The following is a 14755-nucleotide window of genomic DNA, read 5'->3' on the forward strand; positions in this document are numbered from 1 at the left end:
AAGGGGTGAATGGGCACAATGGAGACTTCAGAAGCATGTTTTATATCTAGTTTTGAAAGCTGCTCTTGTTCCATCACATTTCAACATTGAACTCGGCTACATATGTAGATTGCCTATACCTTTTGCATCAGCCCTTTCTCAAAGTAGAGTTCAAGTCATAAGACTTGGCCATATATTCATAATTGCTTAATTACAACTTTTTCAGCAAATAAATTTTTAAGTTGATAGGTGGACTCACCATGAAATAAATCCCTGACATCATGTACAGTGTATTTTTCTTGTTATGATGGGGTTCTCCAAAAGCATAGGTTTATTATGTCGTACATAAATATGGTTTAGTACCTCGTAATATGCATGTTTCTGTTGATGAGGAGATTTTGACTCCAATACCAGTGACTATAAATAACTGGACCACATACTGGACAAGGAAGTTTTTTTTATTTGATTTCTTATCAAAAGGTGCAATATATTTTTCACTGCTTTAAAGTGGAAAATGATAAAGGCTTATCTATTTGTTACATGTACATGTACATTGAATACCAGGGCAGAGAGGGACCACCTGGTAACTTTGTCTTTTCTCTACGCTGAAATTTTACGACCCTTACTCTTGGTAAAGGACGGATACAGCAATATGGCATATTCCATAAGGGATAATAATCATAGAAGAAATATTGAAACATATTCACTTAAAGAGGGAGATGGGCAATACAAACAAAGACTGGATCTAAAGTCTAGGCCACGCTCACGATCACTTTGCACTCAATATAACAATTTAGCTTTTGTGCAAGAAGTGGATATTGATCTGGAAGAGGAGCAGCGTTGTGATTTACCAACAAGGCAGAGATCTGTTTCATTTGCTTTGGTGGATGAAGAACCCACCAGATTAATCCAAAATACATATGACCATTGTCCTGTAAATGAGGTGAGTACAATATGGCTGTAAGCATTCATAAAAAATGGAGATTGAAAAAATGGAACAATTGGTTGTTTGACTTCAAATTTTTTTTCATTAAAAATAATGATTTTTAATTTTACTTTAGGAGTGAGAAGTTAGAAGTTAGGAGTCTCATTTAAGACATTTTATTATAATTATTTCACATTGTGGGATGCTTTTCCGAACTGGAATTTTGCTAGAATATTATAGGATTGCACCCAGTACTTTTCCTCCAGCATATCTGTGTGCAAATATAATTATAATAACAATAATAAATAGCAATAATAATAAAATAAATAAAAAATTAAGATATTAAATAGGTGAAGATGATATGTGGCCAACTATTCATATTCCCATATAATATTATGCTGATATTATTCAGGCTGTGTGTGGGTAGGGTGGAGGTGACTGGAGACACTTACATGTACTTGCCCTTTAGACTCTTTAAGAATGTTTGTTTTGGATGTTAACCTGATAATGATAAAAGTGAGACAAGCAATTTTTGCCACCCTTGATAAAATGCATTAGTACAATCTTTTTTTTTTTTAATTTCCTTTCTTCAAATAGTGGTCTTTCAATTTTCAATGACTGACACAAAAAACTTACAGTTCAATATATTACAATTTTAATTAAAATTTCAGATGCCTGATGGCTATATTGAACTTCATCGATCCCTTGCAAATGGAATTTCTTCGGCTTCCAACCCAAACATTTCTTCCAGTAGTGTCAGATCTGCATTGCGTAGAAGCTCTTCAGATGGATCACTTTCACGGTTCCCTCTCTCACTGAGAAGAACTAACAGTGTTGTGTCCACCACCAGCACACATCCTGAACTTACAAACGAGGTAAGGTTTACAATGTCTGACTGTCTGCTTTTAATAGTGTACAGTAGTTTTGTTGTAACACCATCTTCATGTCAATATAGATTTTTGTTTTTAAAAGTTTTCTACATGGTTAATTTTTTCATCTTCAACTGAGTGATTTGCCTGTATGATAGGCCTTCATTAATATCAAATTTTTTTTGGAAGTCTTACGAAGTAAATAATAACTTGTTTGTATCTAACAGGAACTTCTTCTGGCAGCAGTTTATGTAGAAGATGCAGTTTGTGGCAGAGATATGCAGTTTAGAGAGGATGCTAAATCTGTAAAGTATGTGTTGGACATTTTTTAAAATTGATATTATCATAAGATATATGTTTGTAAATTTATAGTAATTGTTATACAGTAACTTTTTATTTTGGAAAAATACTCTTGGAGATACAATACATGCATTTATGTGAATTCTGTTATGTCAAAGTGTGAAAAAAGGGGGAGCTAGGAAGGAGCACAGAGACACATTACCTTCTTTCAATTAATTTCTTACCTCTGACAAGGTGGTTATGTTTTTGGTTCCGTAAGTATGGACATGGACAGGTTTTGATAAAATGTTCAGGATAGGCCACACACAAATGGGCCATGGAAAAAATGATAAGATTTTGGGAGTGATAAGGATTACCATTGAAATACATTCTACATAGAAGCTACACATGCAAGCAGTAATAATTACAGCTTGACATATATATATTATATTTAACAGGCATTATTCACAAGCTGACATCATCATGTCACATGCGAACATGACTGCATCAAAACTACACAAGTTGTACTAATTAATGTTTTGATTATACCCATTGCACATGTATTGGATCACTTGCTGCTTTGGATTGAATGCTGTTTTATAGTTTTTATGGAATTGATATCTTTTCTAAGCACATGCTTTGTCAATTGTTTATAATTTCTTAAAGGTTAAGTCCTTGGCAGAGTTTTGCGCTCTCTGAATGCTTTTCTTATTTATTTATTTATTTATTTATTTATTTATTTATTTATTTAATCAATTTTAGCAATTTTTTGTGTGCACTCAAATCTCTTGATCATATCGTACCCAGAGTTTTTGTATGTTCTCCCCCCCAACCCCCACCACCACCCACCATTTCCCTCAGTAGCATTCCTCCATTCAGATCCCTTACTGTATTTCTCTATTTAAGGAGTTACAGATTGTACCATAGACCTGTCTGTCGGTGGATAATGTATATGTTCATCTGGGTTCACCTTGCTCTTGCTCTGTTTGAATACCCAGCAATATATGGACTAGATGTAGAATACTGGGTAAGTAGAAATACAATTAACAAATAAAAAAGGGGAAATCTATGAGGTATTTAAAAAATTAATATATTTTTTGAAGAATTGATATGATAAAATTAAATGATGAAGTTATAACTTCTTTCTTGAAGGAACAATTGTCTGCAATTTCAAAATAATTATTAGTAGTCTATTACATTAGTTATAGTAAGCACCAAAAACATTCCACATTCCAAATCTGTTCATTAATTTTTTTTTCAGATCACCATGGCAACAGAAACTGTTTGCCTCATTGCCTACATATGCCGTTTTCTTCATCACAAACGTTTTGATGTGCATGAGAATTTATGGAATAACAAGAGATACCTGATCGTATGCATTCTTGTAGCGGTCAGTGTCCCTTTAAGTGGAACTAATATATAAATGATTGTTGTATTTGCTTTGACAATTAAGATTATTTGTACTTTAAGTTACTTGCATTATAAACACTGTGATTTATAGTAGTGAAGTAAGCACCTTTACTAAATTATAACTGAAAGAAGAAAAGATAATTATTTTTTGTTTGTTTTTTCCTTCTTCCTTTTTTGTTGAGATGGGCAAAATATCAATAAAAATTTTTTAATGTCCAATTTGCTCCATTTTGAGATTCTGAACATAGTGAATGATTAAAAATGACAAACTGTAATGAATTATTTTTGGGGGAGATAGCTTATTTATTATAATCAATGAATATTTTAAGAATCTTTTCTTTCTAGCTGACCTGGCTTGACATGGTGATATATGTTATCTGGTACCAGTTTGGATTTTTTGGTAATCACAAAGCTATCAGATGGTCACGCCCCCTCAGACCAGTTTTCTTGGCAGCATTTGGAAGACATGTAATTTTAATATAGATATATATGACTGTTTTGATGTGTGCAGTTTGTAGAAGTTATCATGTGTTATGAACACACAATTATGGATAATTTAGAATTAGAATTTCATAAGTAAAGTGCCAAAAAGCTAAGTACAGGTTTAAAAAATGTGCTAAGACATTATTCCTTAGAGAGAAATCTGGTTCATCCCCAGTTCCTTGAGGTTTGATCATTATTTTCAGAAGAAATTTCTTAAAAAGCAAAAATTGAGACCAAAAATTGGCATCTAGCTGTTTTATCTTTTTTTTTTTTTTTCATTAAAAAAAGCATAATTTCAAATAAAACATTCTCATTTCAGTTGAGGAAAGCCTTTGAAAATATCAAAAGGTCTCTCCCTGAGACACTGAATGTCCTGGCAGTATTTATTTTTGTTGTCTTCATGTTTTCAATACTGGCATTTAAAATGTTTTCTGCAAGGTAAGTGATATGAAATATAAGTTACTTTTTGAGCTATACTCATATTTGTCATTTTAGACTTGTCTGTACATGGATATGTGTTTTTTTTCCTCAGGTAAATTTAGATTCAAAATTTAACAAAATAGATCTCTTGCTTTTTTTATACAGCAATTTGACCTATCCTGATGGCTCAGGCTACTTTGTTGACTTCATTGATAGCATGTGGGACTTGTATGTGCTTGTTACTACAGCAAACTTTCCAGATGTTATGTAAGTATGTAGTTTTAGTTAATATCGCAAAAATTTTCATAATCCTAAAGTGGTCCAAGCCAGGATATTGAAAGCATTATAAAAGCATACGGTAAAGTCTTGAAAATTTCGTCGTTCTTGAAAATTTCGTCGGCAGACGATTTTCCGCCGAGGTAATTTTTTTCCCCTTGAAAACTTCGTCGACCTTGAAAATGAGGTACTCAATAATTTTTGAAAAGTTCGTCACCAAATATGGCCGCGTTGTCCAGCTCAAACATGAAGGTAATGCGTCAGTTGATTCAAGACAATGATACGATCAGGATATCATTGCCGATAACACTCTCAATGGGAGATAGGAACAATAGTGCGCCCCTGCGAGCGGTTACTCACAATATAAGTGGTTAAGATGTGAATCCCCGTTCTTAATTGCGGGAACATCGGCCTTTTGTCTAAATAGTTTCATTACTATTACCTGGCTCAAGGTGCGTTATCAAGCCGGCAAATAAAAGTCACAGGCCGCGGCTTTGTCATTTGTAACGCCGTTATTGTTATCGGCGGCTGTCCTAAATGAGGAAGACACAATGAAAAATCAAGATATTATCTCGAAGGGAAATGTACCCGTCACTTCTATTCATGTCCATGTTCAATTTAGGACCATTTAACAATTACCTGGCTCATCCATGGAGATCGTTCGCAATGCGAATGGGACGAGATGGCAATTTTCATAGCTTCAGCAGAGAATCTTTCGCGTAATATTGTCAACAGATCGTTCGCGATCCAAACGAGACAAGAAGAAAATTTTCATATTTATAGCAGACTCCGTTCGCGTAAGATCATCAGCGGGAGATCGTTTGCGATCCGAGCGAAACGAAAAGGCAATTTTCATGTCATCATCGGGAGATCGTTCGCGATGTAAGCAAGAATGAAATGCAATTTTCAAATTAGTGCAAGGAACTTAGTTTGCAAAAGATCGTCAGCGGGAGATCACTATTCTAACCCCCCCCCCCCTTTGAATTTAATAAATAATATATATATTTTCATTTTATCTTTAACCCCCCCCCCCCCTTCCCCGCTCATGGCATATCTTCGGCGGAGAATCGTTCGCGTAAGATAATCATCGCGGGATCGTTTGCGATGTAAGCAAGAATGAAATGCAATTTTTATATTAGTTCAAGGGATTTAGGGAACTTCGTTAACGGAAGATCGTCAGCGAGAGATCATTATTTCACTCTCCCCCCCCCCCCCCCCCCCCCCGGACCCCAGACACACACACTTTGGATTTAAAAAATATCTTTTTCATTTTATCTTTAAACAGCCCCCCCTCCCCCGCTCACGGTATATATTCGGTGGAGAATCGTTCGCGTACTATCCTCAGGACTTTGTTCGCGTAAGATCATATCAGAGGGAGATCGTTCGCGATCCTAGCTTGACGTAAAGGCAATTTTCATATCATCGTCGGGAGATTGTTCGCGATGTAAGCAATAATAAAATGCAGTTTTCATATTAGTTCAAGGAACTTAGTTTGCAAACGATCGTCAGCGGGAGATCATTATTTTAACCCCCCCTCCCATTTGAATATTATAAATAATATATATTTTTAATTTCATCTTTAACCCCCCCCCTTCCCCGCTCACGGCATACATGTATCTTCGGCGAATAATCGTTTGCGTAATATATCGCCAGGACTTTGTTCGCGTAAGATCGTCAGAGGGAGATCGTTCGCGATCCGAGCGAGACGAAAAGGCAATTTTCATATCATCATCGGGAGATCGTTCAGTTTTCATATAAGTTCAAGAAACTTAAATTGCGGAAGATCGTCTGCGGGAGCAATTATTTTAACTCCCTGTACATTTTTAGGAAGTTACAGATGGTACTTTTAGAAGGCCTGACATTCAATCCTGGGAAAAGCCCTGCATGCAACAAACGTTGCCAAGTGCATAATTTTTTTTAAATATGTCGCGGCCAGGTTATAATGCAAGGAGGCAATTAAGCTTATCTTGATCCTTCTCCTCTATCAGGAGGTATGTTTCTTACCGAGAAGATAATTCTCAACACATTTTCGGGTACAGTAAGTTAAATTTAACTTAATCGAGATGCAGTAATAAATATATTATTATTTACCACCAGAAAACGACTTAGGAAGTAGTTTTAAATATCCCACAATATAGGAGGGTCAAAGATAACAGTCGCTAAGGATAAAAGCCCAAAGGCCGGATTTTTGAAAATTTCGTCATACCCAGGAGTCGGGGAGAGGTAATTTTGAAAAATTAGTCGGATTTACACAATTAAAAATATTAATTAATTTTTAAGCGACGAAATTTTCAAGACTTTACCGTAAATCACTTCTTTTTGTACATACATATACATGAGTACAAATCAAACTTTTGAAACATAAATTGACAGATAAATGGCCTCAATTAATATTGCAAAAAATAACCATATTCACTGTTCATCAGTCATCTTGAGACAGTTTTAAATAATGCAGGTCATGGCTTGTGTGTCTGGCGATATCAGGAAATGTTTCAATGGAATAGGGTATCTGAAAAAAAAAAAATGCTTCAGTGGAGGGGGGGTGGGGGTTCAAGCTTTGCCTTTAAAAATTGGTACAGAGTAATGGCAAAAGGAAATATTAAATGTAAGTCACGGGGGAGGAAATGCTGTTTACCCATTTGAGTATTTTTTTTTTTTTTTTTTTTTTTTTTTTTGCGGGGAAAATTCTGTCTTGAAAGGTTTTTAAGTTATTTACATTTTTCACAAAGACATAATAAGAAATTATGCTGATGATATGACATGACATGATTTTGTTTATTGTACTTTTCAGGATGCCTGCCTATGACAGCAATCCATTGTATGCCATCTTTTTCATCAGCTACATTTTCATTTGCTTGTATATTTTTGCCAGTATTGTATTGGCTGTCATTTACAACAACTACAAGCAAAATCTTAAGGCAAGTATTGTAAATCTATTTTTCATTTGTTGCAAAACCATAGGCACTGAAGTTGCCAGAGTTGGAAATGTTAAGAAATTTCCTGGTCTTTGATTGATTCTGAAATAATATTGAGATTTAGTCAGACAAATTGGTAGTTATGTACTATATGTAATAGATAAATGGGGAGTGTGGATATCATATACACTACCTCTTTGGTGATGTGTGGCTAATTAATTGAATGTGGTATACATGTATATATAGACATTCCTAGTTGTTATCCAGTGTGTCTCTGATGTACTCATGATATAACCACACTTGTGCACCAATTCACATCGAGAAGAGCCGAGTCTTCCTTTCATGTAGGTCCGCCATATTTAGGTCTCGGCCTTGCTAGACCTCAGCTCTTCTCAATGTGAATTCTCTCTAATACCAAACATCTGTTTTCTCTTTGATCTTTATAGAACTCTTAAATATTGGTTACCTTTGTATTTAAAATCAAAAGAATGTTTATACAAAATGGTGAAATCTAATGATTTTATAATCTCCAAACCTTGTTGCAGAATGATGTGAAAAAATCGGTTCTAAACAAGAGAAAAAGGTTGATGAAAGCATTTGATATCCTTAAAGTGTGGAGGGAGTCCAGGTATATTGTGAATAGAGCAAGATGGCATAAATTGATGAAGATTGTAGCCCCAAACAGAAGTGAACTGCAGAGAGACCTTCTGCTGCATGTCTTGGATGAAACTGGGGAAATGTGCCTAGGTGAGAGAAATGACAGGTCTGTTTAGATGGTTTAAATTTGAAAAAGGCCATCAGAGAGATACTGCATGTGTGATGTGAAAAGTCCCAGAACAAATGTGACATCAGTATTTGTAATGATTTAATTTTTATCTGATACTCAATAAGAACAGACCTAAAAATAAGTTATGCCTTATCAAAAGGTTTACTACTGATGGAATCATAAACATAAAAAGGAATGTTTAAAAAATCTGCTTTTGTTAGTTAATTAACATTTGCTCTTTCTTGATTATAAACTTTAACAAAACTGTAACATTAACCTTTTTCATTTTTTCCATGCTATATTTATGTTAAGATTTTCTATCCCGTTTTATTTTAAAGGAAGGAGCGAATTCCTGAAAGTGGCAGACATACTGAATATAGAACTGTCAGAAATTAAAGACAGATCATTGTTGCTTGAAAGATATTGCTTTAGATGCTACTTCTCCAAACCCAGCAAACTGGTCCAGAAAATAATCAGACACCCGTAAGTTAGCTGATTTTTTTTTCTTCTTGGAGATGTTAATTAAAAGTTTTTGATATTATTTTTGAAGAAGAAACCCATGACCCTGAGAACAGTAAAGTATTTGGATTGTTCATATAGTATCTAATGAGATAAATGTATTATTTATGGCACCACTTTTCTTGTAAATGGTTTTACAGACGCTGTATCTGTATATATATGGGTATATATTATGATCACTATGTCTGCCTGTCATTTGTGGCTCGGCACTGTACGTTTGACGTATATCTGTTGTTTATCTTGACACTGCCCAACCAGTTTTGCTTTGAATTTATTGAGTGGCTTTGTTTGGTAAAAAGGCAGGTTCCTTTTAAAAGATTAGCATGATCAGATTTCTTTTACAGAGCTTATTGATTTTTTTGTCTTGTTTGTCTTATTTTGTTTTGTTTGCATATATTTTGGTGACAGTCACCTCATCAATATAAAACAGTGTATTTTTCGTTAAAATTATATTTCATATTTGTATGATTTCAGTGTGTGATTTCATTTGGTTTCCTTTAGAAATTTTTACAAAAGTTGATGTTTAATTTTAGGAATGTATCTGTCCATGTTGCGGTGGATGTGACATTTTTTGTCAAGTGTCTGTATATTTGCAGTCTTTGCTGCTAATTTAAAAATTAATTCAAAAGACTTATTATTATTCTGAAAATGATTTGCAGATAAAAACAGAATGGTTTAGTTATTTGTTAACTGTATTTTGAGAACTTAACTTACATTTCAGATATTCCCGGAATGCCATTGGAGTTATTATCATACTGAATTCCTTGGTGATGGTTATTGAAGATAAAATTCCAGTAATTTCTGATGCCTTGGAGTGGACATTTTTAGGCATATTTTTAGTGGAAATTATTCTGAAATTTTATGTCTTTGGATGTAGAAGATTCTTCAGCAGATTCTGGAATATGTGAGTATTTTGTACTCAGTTTTAGAATAAACCTTTTTTTAAATGAGTAACTAGATGCTGACGATGGGTAGCCATTGTATATCCCTGCACTTCCTCACACTGAAACGAGTATCTCACCCTCAGGGACTGCATGCCCTAGATGTTTGACAATGCCTGGGTCCTATAAGTGATTGCAAGTAATCTTCCTGATAATTTTTTTCATAGATACTTTTTAATGCGCAGATGTGCATGATGTAGTGTGGGAATAATGAATTTAAATAATGTGTTTTTCAGAGTTGATAGAGAAGTTTAAAAATAAAATATTTTGAGAAGTTTGTATTTTACCTTATTTGAGAAACAATATTTTAATGGTTTAAAGATGCTATTTAATATGGAAAATAAAGATTATGAGCCACTACAAAAGCTTGCACATTTTATTTTCCTTCATTTCAGCTTTGACTTTGTAGTTGTCGGTGCTGCTTTGGTGGCAAGATTAACTAATGTCATATTACAAACAGGTATGTATCTTTGATTGCTGCATGTTTACAAGTTTGAGTAGAAACTTACTGAATCCTGTTACATTATCCTACACATTTTTGGTTGCACATAAGGCAGAATAGAAAACAGAATGATTCTACATTCTACATTTTTTCTTGTGAATTTTAAATATCTTAACAGTACACATTTTGTATAGAACCTGTAATTATTTGGAACAGATAAGCAGATCGGGTTTTTTTTTTTCAGTGGGCGATACAGGGGATTCTCAGAAAGCACTGGAATTTATTCTGATCCTTCGAATCTTGAGACTTATGAAGGTCATGGAAGGCATTGAGAGGTAAAATGAAGATGATCAACATTGGTTGATGCTGGTGTAATACCAGTTACATTATATGTGCAAAGGGGTGTTTTAATCTATAGAATATCATTTATTTTCCTTAATAATTCAAGAATATATTATTTTCATCAGGCGAATGATTTGGTCTTGTATTAGTGCAAAATTGCTTTCATTGTTGCTTCAACGAAAATATTCATTAAATGTGTGTGAGTGTTTATAAATACATTAGAACATAAAGGCACCAAAAAGTAAAAAAATATCAATAACTCACATACCTTATAATTCCCCAGTTGACATGAAGAAAAAAATCATAAGAAATAATTTCTCAGCACAAGCCATTTTATTGTTATGGTGTTAAATTCTACAATTTTTTACTATTTTTTTACTTCATTTGTTTTCTGTAGGTTCAGAGTTGTCATCATTACAGTTATGAACATAGGTCCTTCCATACTTACATATGGTGGTATTATGTTTGTAAGTAAACTTGTGATCTGTATAGTTCCTGGAGGGTTGGCTACTCTCGTTAATTAGGTTTAGCATCTTTACACTACTTAAGTTTTTAATTCTTGTTTTAATAAATATTATAATTCTTTCCTTTTCTATGATAAGTAAGTAAGGCTTGACACATTGACATAATATCTGTTTTCAGATATTTTACTATTTTTTTGCAATCATCGGTGTGGAATTGTTTGAAGGTAAGGTTTCTTTCCATGGATACAACAACATAACAGATCCATCCCAGCAGTTCTGTGGAAACCCTTTGTTGAATGGCTCTGACTTCTACATCCTACAATATTGTAAAAACAACTTCAACGACATCTTACATGCAATGATTATAATGTTTGAATTAACAGTGGTAAACCAGTGGCACGGTATCCTTTTGGAAGACTGTTTTACTTAGATATTGAATTTTTTATCATTTTCTATCGATTGAGTATTTAATTTCTTTTGAAAAATAGCTACAATTATTTTATTTTATTTTCTCTTTTAATTCTAGAATATCCTCTCACCACAATACTATATACCCAGTACACAATTAGCAGTTTAATATGAATTTTTAAATATTTAAATTAGGGTTCCTTTTAAATATTAAAATAATATAAAAGGAGCCATTGTCTTCCGTAGATAATTTTGATATATTTAATGTCAAAGCAGAAATAACTTTAACTGACTCAAGTCATCACGGCTGGTTATGTTCAGGTCACAAGCAAAGCAGCAAGACTTTATTTCTTTGCATTTCATTTGATAAATGTTATCATGATACTGAAGTGAGTTGAAGGCATTCTCAGTTTATAAAATATTATTTTTCACTAAAGTATAATTTAAAAATTTGCAGTAATATTTAAATAATTATCATAAATGAAAAAAATGTTAATTTTTAAGTGTATCTTTGGATTCTTTTGGTCAAACTACTTATTACAAGTTTGTAGATTATTTTGTAAATGGATGGTGTTTTTCTTAATTATTTTCTTTTGCTTTTTCTGTGTCTTTTCAGTATATTTGTAGCTTTTGTATTGGAAGCCTTTATCTTGGAGTATTCTCTGTCCAATCGTGAACTGATTTGCAATATTGAGAGGAAAATTGAGGAACTTGGACTTAACACAGACCGCATTGTGTATGTAATGATCCAGTTTAGTGTGAATTATGCCCCATTCAGAATGGATGATCCGAGTACTAACTAATTCACCAACTAAATAGGGCTGTCCACACTTCAAAAGAGATTCCTGATTGTCTCCCCACCTCCACGCATGTCATTAAATGGCTTAAATCTTGCTCCGAGGTTTAATTGCTAGGCCCCTGCAGTGATGGCGCATATGTGGAGGCAGGTAGACCACCATATTTAGTTGGGGGATCAGATAGTACTTGGATAATCTATTCTGAATGGGGCCTTAGACTAGGCCAGATCAGAATTCAGATCCTCACTAGATTAGTTTTCATTTTGCCTGGGCCAGATCAGGTAGAATTTAAAACACATTTTAAACACAGTTTAAATTTTGGCATCTTTAATAAGGATTTTATCTCAATGAATTATTGCAATGGTAGAATCATGAATATTTCAAGTTTACATAGAGTGCATAATTTTTATTATTAATATTTGATAACAACATTTCATTTTTTATGACATTATTTGCCATTGAATTATTTCATTGAATTATTTCATGAAAGATAATAAACATTTATTATGTGTTTAATACTCTGGTCTGACTTAGATGAAATGAAAAAAAAAGAAAACTACATAGTCAAGCTAAGGCAAGTTCACAACTGGAATAGATGCTGATTTGGCCTGATATATTATATTATATTATATTATATTATATTATATTATATTATATTATATTATATTATATTATATTATATTATATTATATTATATTATATTATATTATATTATATTATATTATATTATATTATATTATATTATATTATATACAGAACTCCTAAAGCCATTGTGAACATGAGAAGAAATAGTGCCGTAGTTAGGAGGAACAGTGTTTCAAGGTAAGGGTGTAATTTTTTAATATTTAGTTTTTGAGTCACTCTATTACTGGAGATAAAGAATGGTTAATTTTACTCTTGATGGTAAAAATTAAAATTTAAAACTGGAAAATTGGTTCACAGAAGATTAAGTTTTCTCAACTGTTAAATATGACAGACCTTGGTGATTTAGGGATGTATCGAAATTTCCTGGATTTTTTCTATATGTAAAGATCTGATGTGCATTGTATGCCTTCAATGTGGCATCATTAATCTTCTTTCAGATCAAACAATGGTAGTAGGCCAAGCAGAGGCAACTGTCATAATCTTGAAATATTAGAACCTTCTCAACTTGGCTCCATAAGGAAAGGGAGTATCGAAGAATCACGAATGGAACAGCTGAAATTTCACCTTAAAAAGAAAAGTTAGTTCTTCTCTAAATTTTATAATCTTTTGTCTTAAACAACCCATGGATTCATTCCTAAGAAACCAGCATTCCTGTTTAGTCTGTAGATCTGCCATTTATCCTCTGTCACAGTATCCAAAGTATATTATCTGGTGTCTCTAATAGACCATTCCCACAGATATTTAGACCGATCTATCCCCCTGGGGAGTCTCACTAGATTGCTGTTAAATTTATTATTTATTTCTTGAGATTTACTAGTAATTCTAATTCTAATAATAAGCAATTGCAGTGTTTTGTCAAATAGCCAGGAAAAGTACCTATAAATCAATTTCTGAAGGCAAATGTTACTTATTACCATTTTGACAATTTTATTTTTAAAAAGATATCCTTACAGTACAAATATTTTTATGGCCAGCCTTGATATAATTTGAAATTGATCAGTCTGTGAAAAAAATTCTTTCTCTCTCTCATCAGGTCGCAAAAAGATGGAGGTTCTTTTGATGAACATGTTTGAGAAAGAGTTAAGTGACAGTGACTTTGAAGATGATCCTGAACAATATGAAGTTGCACATCCAACCCAGCTGTGTCTAGAAACTGTTGTTTAATTTCTTTTTCACTATGAATACCTCACCCAGAAGTTGCATTTAAGACATTTTCTTCCAGTTTACTCTTATGCAGTCCATTTAGACACTTAAAAATTCATTTGGTCATTTTTATATACTGATACCAGTCACTTAATCAATATTGTGCTCACAAATTCATATATTAAGTATTACTTGTGAATTTACAGACATTTTAGAATGACATTCATTGCCTTTCACAGACTATGTGTGAGACATCATTTTGAACAAGTACCATTTTTACTCACAAATTTTTGTAAACTAAGACCCACCAAAAAGTGGTCCATGTAAATGCATCTCAATTCCCAGAATATCACTTTAGAAAGCTTGGAATTTAAGCATTTAAAGCTTTTAAAAGTTGTTTTGTGTTGTTTTTATGACTCAGAAGTGATATATCAATAAACCAAAAGTTACGTGTATGTGGAACATGACATAAAATGAGAATTTGAATAAAATGTGTATTTCTGCAAAACCTTATATACCTGGGCCCCGTATCTCGAAAGCTTTGCTATGTTGTGCACATGCGCAAGCGTCTCGATTCCATTACTCGCCTATACTCGTCCCATATAATACACTGTAGATACGGGGCCCTGTAGACATAAAGAACAGCACAAATCTTCATCAACCTCACAATGTTAATACTTCACTTTACTTGATTTACTTCACTTAACAACAATAGTGAATATAAATGTGAAA

At 33.2% G+C, this 14755-nt stretch overlaps 1 protein-coding gene across 1 annotated transcript; it reads left to right on the top strand.

Annotated features, from left to right (window-relative positions):
- Positions 1-504: 504 nt before the first annotated feature.
- On the top strand, positions 505-14416 carry LOC147763364 (two pore channel protein 2-like). The gene is made up of 21 exons (XM_087006672.1): positions 505-922; positions 1576-1779; positions 2001-2083; positions 2959-3079; positions 3314-3442; positions 3808-3930; positions 4265-4383; positions 4531-4632; positions 7433-7559; positions 8102-8303; positions 8661-8805; positions 9563-9745; positions 10178-10242; positions 10469-10559; positions 10964-11033; positions 11209-11431; positions 11737-11827; positions 12055-12174; positions 12992-13057; positions 13318-13457; positions 13914-14416. The coding sequence occupies exons 1-21, from the start codon at positions 632-634 to the stop codon at positions 14042-14044; spliced, it is 2826 nt and encodes a 941-aa protein (XP_086862798.1). The 5' UTR covers positions 505-631; the 3' UTR covers positions 14045-14416.
- Positions 14417-14755: the final 339 nt, after the last annotated feature.

This window comes from Lingula anatina, chromosome 2, assembly GCF_051362555.1.
Source record: "Lingula anatina isolate TDL-2025a chromosome 2, LinAna3.0, whole genome shotgun sequence".
Lineage (NCBI taxonomy): Eukaryota > Metazoa > Brachiopoda > Lingulata > Lingulida > Lingulidae > Lingula > Lingula anatina.

Coding starts and splice junctions, on each gene's coding strand:
- LOC147763364 (XM_087006672.1), top strand. CDS start 632: ATGGCATATTCCATAAGGGATAATAATCATAGAAGAAATATTGAAACA. Junction 3,080..3,313: donor GACTAGATGTAGAATACTGG/GTAAGTAGAAAT, acceptor TTTTTTTTTCAG/ATCACCATGGCAACAGAAAC. Junction 4,633..7,432: donor GCAAACTTTCCAGATGTTAT/GTAAGTATGTAG, acceptor TGTACTTTTCAG/GATGCCTGCCTATGACAGCA.